Source organism: Lontra canadensis, unplaced genomic scaffold (assembly GCF_010015895.1).
Source record: "Lontra canadensis isolate GAN:19392208 unplaced genomic scaffold, GSC_riverotter_1.0 scaffold29, whole genome shotgun sequence".
NCBI lineage: Eukaryota > Metazoa > Chordata > Mammalia > Carnivora > Mustelidae > Lontra > Lontra canadensis.
In genome coordinates this window covers 7977852-7998802 of record NW_022631023.1, presented here as the reverse complement: position 1 = coordinate 7998802, position 20951 = coordinate 7977852, and the positions used below count along the sequence as shown (strand labels likewise).

The following is a 20951-nucleotide window of genomic DNA, read 5'->3' as shown; positions in this document are numbered from 1 at the left end:
CGCGTTCCCCAGGCTTCCTCGTCCCCGCCCCTGGCGACCCTCCCTAGGTTTCCTTTGTCCCCTCCACACCCTCGCTCCGAGCTTTCTGAGTCCTTTCCACGGATAGTTTCCCCCTCCCCCACCTCACTCCCCGCGCGGCGCCCCTTCTGAAGCTTTTCTCCTCCCCTCCCCCTCTCCGGCTTCCCCGTCCCTTCCCGCAGCCTCTCCTGCGCCCTCTCCGCCCCCTCCTCCTCGGTTTCCCTTGTCCCCTCCCGCCCCGCCCCCGTTTTTAAACCTGGCGCGGAGCGCACTGGTAGGTGAGCGCTCTCGCCCGAGCGGTTAGAGGCGCGGCCGTGTCGCTGGCGCCGCCGGCACCATGAGACCCAAGGCGGCGGCCGGAGCCCGGGAGGCGCGCGGGCGCGTCTGTCATTGCCCCGCGGATGGTGCCCGGAGGCCACCACCGCCGCGCGGGCCCGAGAGGTGAGGGTGTCCCCGCGGCCCCCTGGACGCGTCGAGAGGCGCGCGGCGCGTCGGGGCAGCGAGCGCAGAGCGGGATGCCAGGGCCGTGGAGGTCCCCGAACCCTGGCGGAGCCCCGGAGCCCGACCGCGACGCCAAGCAGGTTCCCTAACCTTGGACGGGGACGCACGGTGCTCTCCATTTTCCGCGCACAGCGCCAAAGTGTGGAGGCCCGGGAGGCGCACACCAACCAATGGGCCAACGCTTCCATTCATAGATCTGAAATTCACCGGGCTGGGAACTTGAAGTCTCGGAGCCTCCCAGCTAGCCTTCCAGAGGGTCCCCTCACGTTGACTGTCACACTCTTGATGACAGTCTTTGTTTGCCCTGCACTTGGGGCTCAGCCCTTTCAAGATAGTACAGTTAAAGTGTGGAAGGGGCTGGGTGGCTAGGCAGCCAGAGAGGAGAAACCCATTCCCCAACCCCCCCCTTTGCATTGTAGAACCCTGTGGAATCATCTCTGCGGGGTCAAGATCCTTCAGCAGCCCAGGGGGTGCAGTTGAAATTAATGAGCAACAAAAGTAGCCAGCTACAGTGGGGAATCAACTGGAGACTCCATTTGGGTTGGAAGGGGATATCTCTCAATTTACGTGTCTCCTGATATGCATCAGATTATCTTCTCAAAGCCAGTGAAGGCAGAGAAGAATGTGGCAGGAGAGAAAAAAACAAAAACGCAAATAGCATCAGTTTATTCACAGACTGAGAACTTGAAAGAACTTTCTATGATATCCAGGGACTCCCAGTCAAACACTGGAATTGCTAAGAACGATAACTCTTATGATATAATTTTAAAAGACAGCAGAAAATTCTGGGGTTCACCTCTGGTCCCTGCCTTTCCAGCCCCACACCGTGGAGACCTTGGATCCTCACATCCCAAGAAGCTGAGCTGACCAGAACTGGAAGCCGGGTAAGGCTAAGGTGGGCATTGTGGTATCGAGGGTTCAGCCAGAAAGTGGCACAACTCAAAAATGACCATGAAAGGCCTCCTCGGCCTCTCCCTCCCTGGTCCCCTAATGCAGAACTGCCTGTGGGCCTGGGAGAGGGAACCTGGGTGAACTGGCGGTTGATCAGACTTGAGTCACATGTATAGACTGGGCTACTGCTTTCTTTCTTGAAAGCAAAGCCACTATGGCATAGCTCTTTCAAGGGCATTATAAGAGAGTTCTAGAAAAGCGAGCGAGAACGACAGAGATTTCTTTATGTTGAGTTGCCCGCTGCAAACGAGCAGGTGTAGAGAGGAGGGGAGAAGGCTGCCCCAGTCCCCCTTCTGGGTGTGCCATTACTGGTGGGCTGGTACCACAGTGTAAATAAGGGCAGAAACCAGTCTGGGGTGCCCAGAAGTGGTGGTTAAAAGCCGCCACCCATCATCTGGCCCTTCCTGAAGCACTTTTGGCCAGTCTGCAAGCACTCCTGGGGTAATTCATGTTGTCTGAGCAAATACACTCCCGCCAAGGGTTTGTGGGTAAAGATTAATCTCCACCACAATTCTTTTGTTTCCTGCATTGGTACCTAAATTGCTTTATATTTATTGAAGTAATGGCTTGCTTTCATAGACTTTACCTTTCCTTTCCAAAAATCTTAAAATGTAAGCTGATGACTCTTATAATGCTGGAGAGCTAATCAGGCTGAAAAGGACCATGCATTTAATTTACCCAACATGTGGTATAGGTTATGTGTACAGTTATTTGTAATATGATAAGAAACTCGGGTACATGAAAGCTGACCTTTGACTGTATTTTGATATTCAAACTACTTTACTAAATTAGCTTGGATAATGGAAGTTTTCATTGTTGCTTTTATTTAAAAAAACTAAACATGCAATCTGTATCAGATTAACAAGGTATATGATTTTGTAGCCCAAGTTACGCTTAAATACGTGCAATATCTAACTAATGGAAAATAATTAACACCTTTTGCATTCAAGCTCAAGTTCTTAATAAGATTTAAAAAGTGCTTGAAAGAGGGAGAAATTATAGTTCACAATTATCCATTTTTTTGTTGTTAAATGAAATGTATAAGGAGCCTATCCGTTGTTGTAAGAATAAAAATACAATAGCACAGTATAGTATTCAAGGCAGATGGGGTTTTTTTTTCCTCTTAGGATGAGAAGGATATTTGTGAGAAAAAACGATTACTTGCAGGAGAGTGTTAAACTGTAGGAAGTTGCTAGTTGATCGTCAGCATGGCAGGGTTGTGTCCGTGGATTTGGAGGGGAGTTGCTCTCAGGGGACTGGCTAGCTTTTTGCAGAGCCCAGCTGGCCAGGCGGAAAGGACAGCAGCGGGCGACCGCAGGTTGCATGTAACGCTCACGGATCCGGGACCCCGGGCAGGGTGAGCGCAGCTTAGCGCGGGAAGAGAACGCTTGCTCAACAGCGCCTTCTCCCGACAACGTGGGAAAATTCCTTGGCTCCAGAGCCCTGTTGCGTATTTCTCGAGAAATTCGAGAGCCGGGTTCAAAGCCCTGTGCCCTGAGCACCTGGGTCACCCTCACCCATTTGGTACCCTTACCTCCCCTTGGGAGCGGTCTCCCTCTCCTGCTTGGGGAAAATGAACCACAGCCCAAGCCTTTGTTGACCTCTGTTATACTTCCCTCCTGGCCCCTTGCCCATCTTGCAAGGGAGGTGATTTCCTGAAAGGAGACGCCTGGGGCTGTGTCCTGCTGGGCTCATCCTCCCATGTTACAGGCTTCCCACCCCATCGCTTTATCGGAGTCAGAGGCTGCGTGGGGAGGAGAACCGGAGACTCCAACGGAAGTCTACTTTTATCTCTTCTCTTACTCCTAAGGACACACACACCTTTCCTTGTATACATTCCTGATCCCCTTGAATTATCCAAGTGTGAATGTGTAGACATTTCTGCCAACAGAAGATGATCTTTAATTAGAAGATATTTGTGGCATAAAGCTATGTATGTTGGGGGGTAAAGTTTTAGAGTTTGTAAAGGTGTATTTTATGTTTCACAGAGTCTGGTTAGAATTACTCACTTAAAGGAAGCTGTTTTTCTGTACTGACACTGTCTTTTGGGGTCCACCAAAGTTTGCCCTGTTGCTTTAGATGCTCTCCCCTCACAGGATGTAAAATCACCTCTGACAGCGCAGGATTGCTTACTGTGTTAGTCGGCAATTAGGGGTATTTTATAATTAAAACACAGCTTAGCACGGACATGATTCTCTGGAGTCCTCAAAAAGTGAACTTCATTTTGGAGAAGATTGTGTTCAAAGAGCTTCTTTTTCTTTCCCTGACATCGCTTATCACAGCATATTGTAAAAAATATAATGGTAAAATATAATGACATTTGCTCGCAAAGGCTACACGGCTATCACTGTGGGATGGACTGGGTGTGATGATTGTTGGTGACGAACCATCCTCAGGGTCCTTTCTTGTCCTGCTCTAGCAGGTTTTGTCTCACTCCTGATCTGGATCCTTCTAAACTCCATGCAAACCCAAGCGCTGGGCTTTCTGACCCATTGCCCTAGCTCATTTCATCTCACTTTCAAGCAAAAGCGTCTCTTCCCGCCTTCCATAATAACTACAACTTTCGGAGCTCTGAGGTGGAGGAGCTCTGAGATCGAATGACAGTTGCCAGCTTTGTAGCCCATCAGATCATCTGACCACAGTTCAGGCCAAGTTCATTGAGATTCAGGACCTCATGAATTTGGGCAGAATGGGGTCAGGTCTGGACAGGCAGAGTGTGGCTGTCCCTTTGCCTCCCTAGCACCAACACTGGTCACCGCAAGGACAAGCCTGGCATGCGATCTCTCTCTCTCTCTGCTTGTATCTTATCTCCATCAACGTAGCCCTTAGTTCCTCATACTGGCTTCCCTCTCCTCCACTCGTGACATTCAAGTGGTCAGGTTGTTTTTTGAATACGACTGAAGTGCTCTTGGAATCCACCTTTCCTTTCCCTTCCTGTCCCTGTTCAGACCTTTATCCCATCTTGACCCGTACCTCCGAGCCCTTACCTCCCCAAGCTAGGCTGTGCGCTGGTCCCTGGGGCCACCATATCCTTGAACTACAGATCTGACGGTTGAACTCCTCACTCAGAAATCAGTGACGGTCTCTAGTGCTTCTCCAGAATGAAACCCAGGCTCAGAAGTAGGTCCTCAAGGCTTCCTGCTGAGCCCCATTAAATACCACAGCTTCTCCTTCATTCTGCACTGGGCTCCTCACCCTTCTCACCTATGATCTCTGTTTTCCGTCCCCGCAGAATTTGATGTTCCCCTCCGCCAAGAATGGTCTCCGACTTGCACACCCAAATGCTGTTGATGTCTCCTCCAGGCCCTCTGTGAACCTTTTCTTCCTCCCTGCTTAGAATTGTTGGCATCGGGGCACCTGGGTGGCTCAGTGGGTTAAAGCCTCTGCCTTAGGCCCGTGTCATGATCTCGGAGTCCTGGGACCGAGTCCCACATCGGGGTCTCTGCTCAGCGGAGAGCCTGCTTCCCTCTCTCTCTGCCTCTCTGCCTACTTGTGACCTCTGTCTGTCAAATAAATAAAAAAAAAAAATTAAAAAAAAATTTTTGGCATCTTGCTGTAAGAGGCTTTGTAGTGTAATCATTTGCCTAAGTGTGTCTTTTCCCATTAGATTGTAAAAGCCTGGGGGCACCTGGGTGACTCAGTCATTAAGTGTCTGCCTTTGGCTCAGATCATGATTTCAGGGTCCTGGGATCGAGCCCCATATCAAGCTCCCTACTCCTCCCTCTCCCTCTACCCTTGCTTGTGTTTCCTCTCTCTCTGTCTCTCTCTGTCAAATAAATAAAGTCTTTTAAAAAGAGACAACAACAAGAAACGCCTGAACTGAAGGACTATATGGGACTCATCTTCCTGTCTTTGATCCCTCACGGTGCCCAGGAAATCTCTGACAGCAGGAAGAGAAAGAGGCTCACGAATTACCATAAAGGTGTTTAAACTGTCTCTAAATTCGTATTGCTATTAAGAAGTGCAAACCAGGGACGCCTGGGTGGCTCAGTTGGTTGGACGACTGCCTTTGGCTCAGGTCCTGATCCTGGAGTCCCGGGATCGAGTCCCGCATCGGGCTCCCGGCTCCGCGGGGAGTCTGCTTCTCTCTCTGACCTTCTCCTCACTCGTGCTCTCTCTCACTGTCTCTCTCTCAAATAAATAAAAAATCTTTAAAAAAAAAAAAAAGAAGAAGTGCAAACCACTTAGATTTTCTTTTCTAGAATTTCAAGGTGCTACCTCAGAGGGATGTGTTTGACTATGTCTGTGTTTGTACGTGTCTGTCTTTACAGCTTGAACCTGGAGGTGACCAACAAACTCCGGGATCAAAGGGGGCCTTTGGGTTTCAGCATCCTGTAAGGTAACATGACCTCACAGTAAGAAATAGATTATTTTCTTTTAATAGAGACATAAATACACTTTTGTGTCTTCAACTGTGCACATTCTTGACAAAGTAGAAAATAATTCTGTATATTGTCTAATATTTAGTTATTATGACCTCCCAAAACTTCAAGGATATTTTGTTGGATTTCTGGAATCCATTCATTCATTCAGTGTTCTAGTTGCAGATTGGATTGACGTCTTTCCTTTAAGTCTTTTGTTCATATCTCTCATTACATTTCATGTCTTGGGTTAAATTCAGCGGAGTATGACTTGTATGGGTGTATCTATTTATTTACTTAAGTATTTAAGTCTATTCCGATTTGTCTCCTGGCTATCAGTTAGTGTACTGTCTAAAGCAAAGTAAACCTTCCAAATACGTGTGTGACTGAATAAAGGGCTGGGGGGAGGCTCCACCATGGTGGCCCCTCTAGCCTTTCTGTGCTCCCACGGTCCTGGGGGTGACAGCACCCCCACTGCTGTGTCCCTCTTACATTCATCCTCTGAGGCAGGTGGCTCTTGCTCAGGACTTAGGTCTGTTTCTCTGTCTCTTTCTCTCCCCGTCTCTTATTCCCTTCAGCAAAAGGAGCCACTCCTCCTCAGAGTATTTTTACCCTGGCTATCCCGGAAGACTGAAAACTTTAGTAAGATCCAGAGATCCTCATTGCCAGATATGAAATCGAAAGCCCTTCCGACTGGTCAAAGAGTGATTTCTGGAAAGGGAAGCTTTTCCATCCCCATAGGATCACTTGGGAAGCTTTATTTTTATTTTATCTTTTTATTATAAAAATTTTCAAGCTTACACACAAGTGGAGAGAAGAGTCCTGTGACCCCCTCCCAACATGCCCATCACCAGCCTCAATAATTATCAACAATCTTCAGATCTGATGGTGTTTATCACCCTCTCCCAATTATGTTTTTATTGTTGTTAGAATTTTTTTTTAAAGATTTATTTATTTGAGAGAGAGAGTTTGAGTGGGAGGAGAGAGGGAGAGGAAGAGAGAGAATCCCAGCCAGACTCCCTGCTGAGCACAGAGCCCAGTGCTGGGCTCAGTCTCACAACCCCCCCCTCCCCGGCCCCCCACCCCACCCCCTACCCCCACCCACCACCCAGATCATGACCTGAGCGGAAACAAAGAGTTGGAGCTTAACTGACTGTGCCCCCTGGGCACCCCTGTTAGAATTTTAAATCAGTTCCAGGCAACTTACAAATTCAAATTCCCCTGTAAATAACTTCAGCATTACCGGCTAATTTTTAATATGGCCAAACCCTAAACTATGTTTATATTTCTGTCATTATCTGTAATTTATATAATATAGAAATACATATAAATTTAAGGAATATATATATATATATATATATATATATATATATATATATATAATAGAGAGAGAGAAAAAGAAAACCATATAATGGTTTTACTTGTTGCAGTGGCTGTTTGTTGCAAAGTTCCTCAACCCCAGCACTGCCAACACTTTGAGCTGGACAATTCTTTGTTGGAAGGTGCCGTGGTGGGCATGATAGGGATGTTTACCAGCATCCCTGGGCTCTGCCCACTCATGCAAGTAGCTCCTCCTCCGTCAAGGTAACCAGAAATGTTTCCAGACATTGCCAAACGCGCTCTGGAGGTTGAGAATCCCTGATTTATCAGGAATCTTAGGAAGGTCAGAAGGGTGCTTGGGTGGCTCTGCTGTTAAGTATTTGCCTTTGGCTCAGGTCATGATCTCCCCCTCATCCCCTCCCTCATCCAACTCCTTGCTCAGCAGGAAGCCTGCTTCTCCCTCTCCCACTCCCCCTGCTTGTGTTGTCTCTTTCTCTCTGACAAATAAATAAATAAATAAAATTTAAAAAAAAAATCTTAGGAAGTTCGGAATCGTCATGCATTATTTATAGTAGGGCGTTTTCTTTCTCTCTTTTTTCCTCCATCCAAGAGAGAAATTACAATCAGCTTTGCAGGGGTGCGTGGCTGGCTCAGTTGGTAAAGGATGTGACTGGATGTTGGAATTGTAGGTTTAAGCCCCATGGTGGGCGTAGAGATTATTTAAAAATAAAAAAATAAATCAGTTTTGCAAATAAGTGGTGGTCAAATGATAATCCCTCTCAGTTCCTCAGAAGACCTCAAGAAAAAATGCAAATAAATTAGTGAATGAAAGGTGTAAGAATGAGGGATTATGGGGAGAGTGAGGGGTATTTTAAACACTTTCCATGAGGGGCGCCTGGGTGGCTTAGTGGGTTAAGCCTCTGCCTTAGGCTCAGGGTCTGATCTCAGGGTCCTGGGATCAAGCCCTGCATTGGGCTCTCTGCTCGGCAGGGAGCCTGGTTTCCCCTCTTTCTGCCTGTCTCTCTGCCTGCTTGTGATCTCTCTCTGTCAAATAAATAAATAAATAAAATCTTTAAAAAATAATAATAATAATTAGTTGCTTCTCTAGACTGGGGTTTCAGAGCCAGATTTCCTCCAGAGCCCAAAGGGTCACAACATTCCCCCGACTTGGGGGTGTTGCGGGGGATAGGGACCTAACCTAAATAAGACATACATTCTCCAGGATACATGACATTCTCGCTTTGATCAGAATGAGACTCTTCAACGTGAAACTCAGTGTTTTAATTTCCTTTTACCTTCACGGAGGCACACCCTTTCTCCTGTGGTGGTCTAAATCAATCTGCTCACCCCGATTATAGGCTCATTTCTGAACCGGTGTGTAGGGTTCCTTTGGCCAGGTCTCTCCACCTGCCCACGGTTTTGCGTTCTAATGATTTAGGAAACACTCTGTGCGCAGCGAAGGCAAGATCAGAGAGGGAGATCGGGGGTTAGCTGCCTCTAGGGGAGAGGACCCGCTAGTGGGAGTTTGCCTGTTTCTAGGTGATTAATGGTGTATTTGTTTCTTAAATATTAGACTTTATTTACCCATTTCAAAGCGCCAAGAGTATCTGCAAAGTTCTGGGGAAAAAGTGCTGGCCAGTTTCCCAGTGCAAGCCACAATCCACTTCTACAACGACGAGTCCGATTCCGATGATGACGAGCAAGAGGCGGAAAACCAGACTTCCCACCTTCAGCGCCGGGAGATGCAAGGTCCGGCGGAGAACAGCCCGGGAGGGACGGGCAGAGGTGCGCCGACAAACCCAGGATGGAGTTCTGTAGGACACAATGGCCTCGGTGGGAAGGGTCCACTCCCTCATGGTGACCCTCCGGAGGGCACAGACCCTGCCTCACCCAAATAAATGGGGTCTCCCTCCCCCACACCAGACCTGGCTCACATGCGCTCTGGGGGACAGCTGTGCATTTCCCCTGGTGTACGGGGGTCGGTGACTGTCTCTGACCAGCACTCCAGTCACAGCAAGAACTTGGCTTGTAACTTTCCTGCTCCTGGTGATTCTCTTCAGGGCACTCATGCACACCATTGGAAAAGGTTTCTAGAACCAGGAGGTTTGTGTTAACATGGGTTGTCATCAGATGGGACCAAATTTCAAAGCGCGTTCATCTGGTCGCTCTGTCATCAAATGATAGGTCATTCCAGTCTAGGTTAATAACCCACCGTTCCTCTCACTTGACCTCAGACTTGTTATGTAGCTAATTCTAGTTTTGTAAGCAAAAGGATTTAGGCGTTGTCCAAGGGTGGATGTGTTTGCTTCGTGGCATTTCAAAAATATTTATGAAAAATAAACAAAACTGAATAATTTCCATAAAAGTAACAGAAACTTTAAATATGGATTTTTAGGGGAACAATTCTGGTTAAAAATTTATGATCCTTGTCTAAGGGCTGAGTGTATGAAGATATAGAGAAAAAAGCTTTAACTCTCAGTTGGGAACTGGTTCGGGCTTGTTACTTGAATAAGATAACACTGTTTTCAATCAGATTATCTAATATAAGATTATTTTCATTTTTTTATATTTTGATGATCAAATGATTATGTCCTACAAGTTTATTACTTATATGTATTTGTCTTCCTATATATAGTACACTACATAAGTTTATACTTGAAATAAATATTTTGAAAGACAAAATGTTTGATAATCACCTTTTTATGTAAAGACAATTTTATTAATTTATTTATTTAGATTTTTTTTTTTTTTGCGTGATCGCTACATCCAATGTGGGGTTCGAACTCACAAGCTCGAGATCAAGAGTCACACATTCTCTACCAACTGAGCCACCCAGGCGTCCCTTGTTTAAGACAATTTTATTTTTATTTTATTTTATTTTATTTAGTTACTTGACAGAGAGAGAGAGCACAAGCTGGCAGAGTAGCAGGCAGAGGAAGAGGGAGAAGTAGGCTCCCCGCTGAGCAAGGAGCCCAACATGGGGCTTGATCCCAGGACCCTGGGATCATGACCTGAGCCAAAGGCAGTTGCTTAACCAACTGAGCCACCCAGGTGCCCCAAGACAATTTTAGATTTAATTAGTGCCTGCGTTAAAGTTTTCATAAGTTTGTCTGGATGTTTTCATATTTAAATCTTTAAATGATAATTGTTTTTAAGAATAAAAATATACATATAAAAAACAAAAGAGATTATAACCTCGATGCCCAAAAAATCCACTGATACTAAAAAAATTAGCGTAATACATGCAAATACTTTAACAATCCAAACAGCATAGAAAAGCGTACATTTGCAAAAAGTCACGCTTTCCTGTTTTCCTCTTTCTCTATGCAAAGGTACCAAATATCAATTTTTTGATTGCTGCTCCCCTTTAGAAATTACTATTTGTTTTTTTTTTCTTTCTTTAAAAAAAAAATAACTGGAAATTTGTACCTCTTAATCTCCTTTATCTATCCCCCCATCCCCCCCCACCTGCTTCCCGTCTGGGGACCACCAAGTTACTCTCTGTATTTAAGAGACTATTTTGTTTGTTTGTTCGCTTGTTTTGTTTCTGAAATTCCACATGTGAGTGAAATCATATGGTATTTGTCTTTCTCTGACTTATTTCACTTACCATAAACCCCTCTAGTTCTATCCGTGCTGTTGCAAATGGCAAGATCTCATTCTTTTTTTTTTTTTATGGCTGAGCAAATTCCGTTGTGTGTGCTCATGCACACGCGCGCACGTGCACACACACACACACACACACACACACCCCTATACCACATCTTCATTTATCTATCAATGGACGCTTGGGCTGCTTCCATGTCTTGGCTGTTGTAAATAATGCTGCAATGAACATAGAAGGGCATCTATCTTCCCAAATTAGTGTTTTTGCTCTTTTGGTAAATATCAAGTTGTGGAATTACGGATCATATGGTAATTCTACTTTGAATTTTTTGAGGATCCTCCATAACGCTTTTCCACAGTGGCTACACCAATTTACATTCCCACTAACAGTGCACAAGGGTTCCTTTCTATCCGTATCCTCACCCACACATATTATTTCTTGTCTTTTTTTTTTTAAAAGATGTTATTTTTATTTATTTATTTTGAAGGAGAGGATAGCATGGGAGAGGGGCAGAAGGAGAGGAGGAGAGAGAATCTTAAGCAGATTCCATATCCAGTGTGGAGCCCGACTCGGGTCTCGATCTCACAATCTTGAGATCACGACCTGAGCCTGAATCAGGAGTCAGACACTTAACCGACTGAGCCATCCAGGTGCCTTGTTTTAAGATTCTTTTTCAGTAAATCTCTATACCCAACTCGATGCTCAGACTTAGAACCCTGAGATCAAGTCTCATGCTCTACCGACTGAGCCAGCCAGGTCCCCTGTTTCTTGTCTTTTTGATTTGTGAGGTGGTATCTCATTGTGGTTTTGATTTGTATTTCCCTGATGATGAGTGATGTTGAGCACTTTTCATGTGCCTGCTGGCCATCTTGATGTCATCTTTGGAAAACTATCGATCTCTGCTCATTTTTAATCAGATTTTTTTTTCTTTTTTTTGGTCTTTCTTTTTTTTTCTTTTTCAGATTTCTTCCTAAAATTCTTTTTATCAGTTAATTTTATTGTTTCTTTTTTCAGACTTAAAAACCTTTTTTCAGACTTAAAAACAATTCTACCTGGGCTTATTTCAGAAATGATATAAGATGGCCTTCTATTTTGCTGGGTTTTAACAAAAAAATATTAGAAGTCTCATCCTTACTGCCCCTCGGTGTGATGCACGAGGGGAAGCTTCAGTCATCACATTTGGCTTTGTTCTGTGTTTCTTAATAAATCACTTTTACTAAGGAAAAAAAAAAAGATCTGGCTCAGTCTCCAAGTTCCCGTTAAGAAACCAAACTCGGTCACCGCACATTCACTTACAAACTGTACGTTATATGGAACCATTTGAAGCTGCTGATGTTTTGACCTCCATTTCCATATGTTTTCAAAATGAACAAAATCATCTCGGTGGTATTTTCTACACCCTGCATTATTCCTTCATTTTCTGCAATAGCTTGCCTAATAATGATGCAGAAAGTAGATTTCACGTGCGGTGCCATCTACATACCTTCCCCCTGAAATCTTTTAAAATTTTGAATCAAAGCAGCCACTCCAACAAAGGGTACAATTAGCCAGGTTTCCATGAAATATATTATTTCAAATAAATAATCTGTGGTTCAGGCTTTCTGTGAGGCATCTTTCTGTGGTTCACCAAACATAGCTCCTAATGAATGTGATTATTGAACAGAATCTTGCAAACGCCACAAGCTGAAGCCTGTTAGGAACATTTGTACTTTAAGCCAGCTGCGTGGCAAACCTCCCACGTGGGGGAATTTGTTGCAATATTTGTTTCCGCCCATCTCCTGCTTTTCATGGAGTCTTCCAGCTGTGCAGCTAACAAAAGAAAGCAGTTGATGTTGACCCAATTGTTTCCTGTTCGTGATTTTAACCACTTCAACTGTGGTAGGAACAAAAAGTGTTTTCCCAGTGCTGTTTCTTTGTGAACTTCTGTATTAACAAGAAATTGCAAAGTAATCTGCTAAATGTTGTTAAGTTTGGTGACGTTTTGTAGAATACTAGATTGAGGATCCCATAGTTTTATACATATCAGTAATGTCAGGGGTCATCTGTGCTTTGCTTGAGGTTCAATGATAACGTGTTAATAACTCAATTATTTTCCTTGAGAATTTCAGTTATTTTTTGCTTACTTCCTATCGGATCTGTTCACTTGTGATGTGCCCAAAGATGAGCTTGTTAGAAAAGCATGGGTTTTAGGGGCACCTGGGTGGCTCAATCGTTAAGCATCTGCCTTCGGCTCAGGTCCTGTTCCCGGGGTCCTGGGGGTCCTGGGGGTCCTGGGATCGAGCCCTGCATTGGGCTCCCTGATCAGCAGGAAACCTGCTTTTCCCTCTCCCACTCCCCCTGCTTGTGTTCCCTTTCTTGCTGTATCTCTCTGTCAAATAAATAAATAAAATCTTCTAAAAAAGAAAAGCATAGGTTTCAGTGTTAACATTTTCTTGTTGGTTCGCTTGTACTGAGATTACCTGTATTATTTTCAACTCAATTTCAACTGAAGTCAAAGGGATTTTTCAATTTGTTTGTTTATTTGGGGAATTTATCATTTTTTTTAAAAAGATTTTATTTATTTACTTGACAGAGATCACAAGTAGGCAGAGAGGCAGGCAGAGAGAGAGGGGAGAAGCAGGCTCCCTGCTGAGCAGAGAGCCCCATACAGGGCTCCATGCAGGGCTAGATCCCAGAACTCTGGGATCATGACCTGAGCAGAAGGCAGAGGCTTCAACCCACTGAGCCATCCAAGCGCCCCTGGGGAACTTATTTTTAATCACCATTTCCTCCTTGTGATAGCTCATTAAAGAGGAAAACTACCTGTTTTTCTGGGTCTGCATGAGTCATTTTTGTAGACTTGCTGGTGAAAGTCCAAGGCATAAATAAGTAATTTTTTATGATGCTTTTGAAAATGGTGACTATTTGGGGCACCTGGGTGGCTCAGTGGGTTAAAGCTTCTGCCTTCGGCTCAGGTCATGATCCCAGGGTCCGGGATCGAGCCCCGAATCGGGTTTCTGCTCTATGGGGAGCCTGCTTCCTCCTCTCTCTCTCTGCCTGCCTCTCTGCCTACTTCTGATCTCTGTCAAATTAATAAATAAAATCTTAAAAAAAAAGAAAGTAATATGAAAATGGTGAGTATTTATAAAAACAACTTCAGTTCCCTTGGAGTTTGCTGGGCAAATCTAAAATATGATGTCACGGGGCACCTGGGTGGCTCAGCAGGTTAAAGCCTCTGCCTTCGGTTCAGGTCATGATCCCAGGGTCCTGGGATCAAGCCCCATGTCAGGCTCTCTGCTCAATGGGGAGTCTGCTTCCTCCTCTCTCTCTGCCTGCCTCTCTGCCTACTTGCGATTGCTGTCTGTCAAATAGATAAATAAAATCTTAAAAAAAAAAGCACTAACTATATAACCTATAAAAAAATGATGTCACTGTCATATTCCATTATGTCATTACGTGGTAACCTTTACAAACAAATTTTAAAATGCTGATGAACCAAAAAGAAAAAAAATACAGATTTTATTTCTATTTTATAGTTTGAAACATTTCACAAAGATGTTCAGCATCATTAGCCATTGCAGAAACGAGAAACGAAAACCACAGGTACTGTCACGCTCCTACTGGAATGATTACAATTTTTAAAAGCCAATGTTAAAAAAAAAAAAGACAATGTAGAGTAACTGGAAGCCTCACACATCAGGGAATGTAAGATGGTCAGAGTTTGGAAAACAATTTGGCAACTTCATTAAAAAGTTAAACACAGACTTAGGTCACAAGCCAGCAATTCCACTCCTAGGAATCTACCCAGGAGAAAATGAAAACGTTTGTCCACAGAAAGACATGTAAACCAGTGTTCATAGCACCTTTATGCATGATAATCCCAAACTGAAAACAATCCAGGGGCACCTGGGTGGCTCAGTGGGTTAAGCCTCTGCCTTCGGCTCAGGTCATGATCCCAGGGTCCTGGGATCAAGCCCCGCATCGGACTCTCTGCTCAGCAGGGAGCCTGCTTCTTCCTCTCTCTCTGTTGCCTCTCTGTCTACTTGTGATTTCTGTCTGTCAAATAAATAAATAAAAATCTTAAAAAAAAAACAAACCCCTGAAAACAATCCAAATGCACATCAACTGGTGAATGGATAAATAAAATGTGGTCTATCCATGTGATGGGATATAATTCAGTAATAGGAAGGCATGAAATGTAATATCAATGTATTTTAAAACAAGGAGGGACCATGCCAACATGATGCTAAGATGCCACAGACTACCCTGTATGATCTCATTGTATGAAATGTTAAGAAAAGGCTTGCAGCATGCTTGGAAAGAGAGTCATTGTCCAGGAACCGGGTTGTGGGGTCTTCTGTGGCAAGCTTGGGGCACCCACCTATCTACAGAGGGCAGTGGAGAGAAGAGCATGACAGAGTTTTGAACAAGAGAGTGATATGATCTGGCTTGTGTTCTGAGCAGTCTTTCTGTACAGAGGAAAGTCTGGGTACAAGAAAATCAGACAGGAGGCTGTCTCAGTGGTGAGAGATGCGGGCTTGAACCCCAGGAGGAAGGCGAGAGACGAGGACACCTACTGGAGGATGTACATTTCTGTATGTACATTTCCGGGCTCTCGTTGTTGGAAGATGATGCACCTTATCACTAGATAACTAACTGCCCGTTGCTTTCCAAATTCATGCTGGCCCATTTATGCAGGCGATGTCCTTTAGAAAACCCCAGTGACTCCCTATTCCATCTGTCTTCCTATGGTGTGATTTCCTATCACCTGCTCCATGAAGGAGATCTGTTCTCTGTGGATAAAGAAAATCAAAAGCTTTATGTTAAGCATGAGATGTCCCCCCTCCCACTGCGCCGAGCTCTTCAGCACACTGGAAGGCATGCTTCTTTCTCCTTAATAGTCCTAGACCATAAATCTAAGTATGCAAGAAAAAACAAAGAAAAAAAAAAGAGAGAAAAGGCAAATCTATAATGATAATTCTATATAAACTGCATTATATCTAATTATATATAAATATGGTTATATATTATATATCATTATAATTTATATTATATAATGCATTACATATAATGTATATATGCACATAATGCATAATGGTTGCTTAGCACTGGGAGTGGGTGCCTTTCCATGACAGGGATTGACTGTTAATGGGTGCAAAGAAGCTTTTTGGAGTGATGGAAACATTCTAAAACTGGGTTACGGTGATGGTGGCACAATTCTAGAAATTTACTAAAATTATTGAATTGTGCAGTGCCGTGAATGGGTAAATACATGGTACATAAGCTACACCCCCAATAAAATTGTTTAAAAAAAAAAAAAGCTTAGACTCTTCTACTAAAACAATATTTTTTGGGGTTTTTTTTAAGCCACTGAACCAATAATCCAACAATGCAATCTTTTGTTGGCATGAAAAAAATTTATATTTTTTAAGGAAATTAATCCAAAGGAGAAAGCTCTAAATAAATCATTTGGTTTCTTAGTTTTTGACTCTCTGGGCTTCTCGAGGCCCTGTCTTCTGCACACTTGCCATGACCTCTGAGTCATCCATCACAAAAAGGGGAAGAAGTCTCAGGTGTGTGTTCAGATGAGAGCTTCCGTTCCAAAGGAAGACACGACGGGGAGACTGTTTGCTGAGACCCAGATCATCATAAAGCTAGATCTTTCCATGAGCAATTACTTTAAACTCCAAGAATATATTATTAAGTGATGTGGTAGGGCTATCACCCAGATTTTTAGTTAGGTGTAAGAGTTGGGGCTTGTTACCGAACAATACCAAACAATAATTGGGGTCTCTCCAAGTACATCGACTACACCTACAAATGCAGAAGTTTTACACAGTTTTCTATGATACACTGATCCTAGCAATAGTTAAAGCTACAATCTAGCTCATTCCAAGGATATTTTTAAAAATGTATTTAAAAATGTATTTCTGGGGCGCCTGGGTGGCTCAGTGGGTTAAGCCTCTGCCTTCAGCTCAGGTCATGATCTCAGGGTCCTGAGATCGAGTCCCACATCGGGCTCTCTGCTCAGCGGGGAGCCTGCTTCCCCCTCTCTGCCTGGCTCTCTGCCTACTTGTGATCTCTGTCAAATAAATAAATAAAATCTTTTAAAAAAATAAAAATTTATTTCTTGGGGTGCCTGGGTGGCTCAATCAGTTGGGTGCCCGATTCTTCATCTTAGCTCAGGTCTTGACCTCAGGGTCATGAGTTCGGGCCCCACATTGGACTCCATGCTGAGTGTGGAGCCTACTTAAAAAACACAACATTTCTTATCAATGTATATCAGGTACAGAAAAGAGAGCAAATCATAAGAGTTTGATGAATCTTATTTAAAGATTTTTTTAAGCAGGCTCCCCACTGAGCAGAGAACCCGATGTGGGGCTCTATCCCAGGACCTTGGGATCATGACCTGAGCCGAAGGCAGAGGCTTAACTCACTGAGCCATCCAGGCGCCCCTAATTTTTATTTATTTTTTAAATTTCTTTTCAGTGTTCCAGAATTCATTGTTTATGCACCACACCCAGTTCTCCATGCAATACGTGCCCTCCATAGTACCCATCACCAGGCTCACCCAACCTCCCACCCCCCGCCCCTCCAAAACCCTCAGTTTGTTTTTAAGAGTCCACAGTAAGAGTCAGACTTTTTTAACTGATTGAGTGACCCAGGCGCCCTGGGTGACTTCTAGTACCATTGATTTTTGTTGCCCAATTTTGAAATTTATACAAATGGAATCCTAAGTAAGTGCTTACTTGTGTCTGGTTTCTTTTACTCAACATTGCGTACATAAGAGTCACTCATTGTTCTATGATATTCTATTGTAGGAATATATCACTATTTATCCATCCTGTTGCCAATGGGCATTTGGATTGCTTCCAGGGTTTTTCCTATTATGAATAATTCCGCTAAGAACTCCTTTGAATATGCCTTTTGTGCATTTCTGTTGCGTAGGCACCTAGGAGTGGTTGCTGGGTCATAGGGTATGTGTATCGTTAGTGTAACATAAATCATTTTATTTTGCTAAAATCTAGAAAGCCACTTTAAGTGATTTAAAAGTAAACACACCCAAATGCAGAAATTTTCTAAATATAAACAGACGTTCATTCTTCTTCAGAGTTGACCTGAGCAAACACTGTCATAGGCAGGACAATTGATTATCAGTCACAAAGTTACTGGAGTGTGATATCTCACAAACATGACTTCTGAAGACACCATCTCCTGTGAGTTTTGGCCCTCAGGAAAAGAGGTCGATGTGAGCTTTCCGGCATTCCTGCCTGCTCCGGAGCTGGAACCTGGATGAGCACGGCTTGTATCCCTGCCTGGGCTTTGATACCAGAGAAAAGTATTACATTTGTTCAATTTCCCCTTACAATCTGGAAATAAATTTATTTTGGGGCTAGTAAAAAAAGTGTAAGGTAGTTATCAGCGCAGAATACCAGGCTGAGTCTCTTGGTTCCTAGACAACACTTCTGTGCTTTTCCGTGGGGCTCCCTGGTTGTCTCCTAGGAGAGGCCACAGGCTGTGCCTTCGACCAGTTCTTCTGGGGTGGCCTTGGGCTCATAAACAAGCCCCATCAGAGCCCATCCCCGACCCACCACCTTGAAATTTGAATTCAAGCCAAGGGAACCCTGACTCAACCCATGGCCCTTCCAATCAGATGTTCTCATGGCCTAGGCTAATTTTAGAAATATGGAGGATTTGCCCCCAGTAAAGAAAACCTCCCAGGGAGCATCCACATCAGTTTCATTTCCTGGTCTCTAGACCGTTGTCCACCGGGATTTGGAGAAAACTTTCTCCCAAAACAAGGAAACTTCTTGCTTCCTTCCTCCCCTTAGGAATTTGAGGGTCTCACCAGAATTCCCGGGCCTTCAGGTTTTTATGCCCTAATGGACCAGGCCGTAGGGAGGTCTCAGGTCTCAGTTTTATTTTCTTTCTATTTGGATTCCTTCTGTCCCTGCCTGATCTTTCACAGGTCTCTGAAGTACTTAGTACACAGAAACAGCAGTTTTTGGAATAGCGTCCGTGATGTCTTTGTGTTTAGATGGCAAGTGGTGACCACATCTTTTATTTCTTTTCACAACACCCTAGTGCCCCAAAGAGACAAGCTTCAGCATAAAAAGAATTGACCATATGCTCTTCGCTATGTGTTTTGGTTTGCTTTAAAAATCGCCACATTTTTGACATTCCCATTTGTCAGTGGCAGAACAGAAATTATATTCACATCAGATGGTCTTCCTGAATTTGGTCCTACTAACCCTGTTTTGGAGAAACCATAGCCATGTTCTAAAGCTCTACCCAGAACATGTTTTGTGGAAAACTTGTTATTTGTAGAATGGCAAATATTTAACACAATGAGATAGAGGACCACTAATGATCTACTTCCTTAGGTTTATGAAATGGAAAGTAACTATTTGGGATCCCATACTTTGGGGTAGCTTAACATTTTAAAAGAATTATTTACTGCCTAAGAATATATATTGTTATAACATATAAGAATGCAACTAGAGGGTTTAGCAAGATGAGAGGAAAAATCTGCATCAAACGACCAAGTTAGCCAGCCATCCCTTCTCAGTTTCCCATATTTGGGTTGATCTAAATGTGGATGACTTAGCTTTTTTTTTTTCCTTAAACCAGTTTTCATCCATCTATCCATCCATCCATTTTTAGCAGCTTTATTGAGATGGAATTCACATACATTGTAATTCAACCATTTCGAGCGTACAATTCAGTGGTTTTTAGCATATTCATAAATAAGTACAACCATGGGGCACTTGGGTGGCTCAGTCGGTTAAGTGTCTGACTTGGGCTCAGGTCATGATCTCAGGGTCCTGGGATCCAGCCCTGTGTCGGGCTCCCCGCTCAGCAGGGAATCTGCTTCTCCCTCTGTAGCTCCTACTTCCCCTGCTTGTGCTCTGTCTCTCAAAGAAATAAATAAAATCTTTAAAAATATATGTTTACAACCATCACCACTGTCAATTCTAGAACATTTTGTCACAGAAACCCCATACTCCTGATAGCTCAGCTCCCTACTGCCCCATCCCAACCCTCAGCAACCACAAATCTGCTTTGGGTTTCTATCGATTTTCCTCCTCCCACCTCCAAGTTTTTATCTAAATTCCAGCTAGCTAGCAAACAGTGAGGTATTAGTCTGTTTCCATAGATTTTTCCTTTTTTAAAGTTTCATGGGAATAGAATCATATAACATGTGGATTTGGGGACTGGCTTCTTTCCCTGAGTATCATGTTTCTAGGTTCTTTCATGCTCTAGCAGGTGTCAGTGCTGCCTTCCTTTTCACGCTGAAACATATTTCATTGTATGGTTAGACCATAGTGTGCTTATGCGTTTGTTTGTTGTGGACACTTGGGTTGGTCCTCTGCATGGCTTCTTAAAGATCACCCTAGCCTAGTAGTCCTACTCTTTTTTTTTTTTTTTTTTGCATTTTATTTTATTTATTTTCAGTGTTCTAAGATTCATTGTTTATGCACCACACCCCGTACTCCATGCAATACGTGCCCTCCTTAATACCCACCACGAGGCTCACCCAGCCCCCCACCCCCCGCCCCTCCAAAACCCTCAGTTTGTTTCTCAGAGTCCACAGTCTCTCATGGTTCATCTCCCCTCTCCGATTTTCCCCAACTCCCTTCTCTTCTCCATCTCCCCATGTCCTCTGTGTTATTCCTTATGTTCCACAAGTAAGTGAAACCATATGATAATTGACTGCTTGACTTATTTTACTCAGCGTAATATTCTTAAACATGAGACTATCATTTCCAAGAGTCAGGAGAATTGTGAACAGGGTCTGTGATTGTATGTTTATCTGATGTTTGCCAAAAACAAGCATTGTGGCCCAACGTTAGATGTTCCATGTGTATTCCTCTCTCCTTGTCGTAAGCTAAATGGAAATAAATGGCACTTGTTCCCGGGTTTAAGTGAATTGCTAAAACCATTACTCTTTCTCCCTCTTCCATTTGCTCCTCTGCTAGTTCTTTCAAATAAAACTAACATAGGAGCTGCATGGAGGAGTTCCTTGATCACCCAGGAGAATGAGCACGACTCCTTCTGTTTACAAGGGAGGCCACAAAGCTCACCAGGATAGCTGCAGCTTGTCAGTTACCTCGATCACACCGAATACTTTTCAGTATGGTTTGACGTTCTCCGAGCATGTCACTTCAGCAAAGCTGTCATGATGATTGTTTTCATCTTTGCCTCCTACAGTC

General features: G+C 43.8%; 1 protein-coding gene across 1 annotated transcript; it reads left to right on the top strand.

The window, feature by feature from the left end:
* Window positions 1–355: 355 nt before the first annotated feature.
* RIPPLY3 (ripply transcriptional repressor 3) lies at window positions 356–9301 on the top strand. The gene is made up of 4 exons (XM_032865547.1): window positions 356–459; window positions 1337–1403; window positions 5742–5809; window positions 8725–9301. Exons 1-4 carry the CDS (start codon window positions 356–358, stop codon window positions 9047–9049), a joined length of 564 nt encoding a protein of 187 aa, XP_032721438.1. The 3' UTR covers window positions 9050–9301.
* The last annotated feature ends 11650 nt before the right edge of the window (window positions 9302–20951 follow it).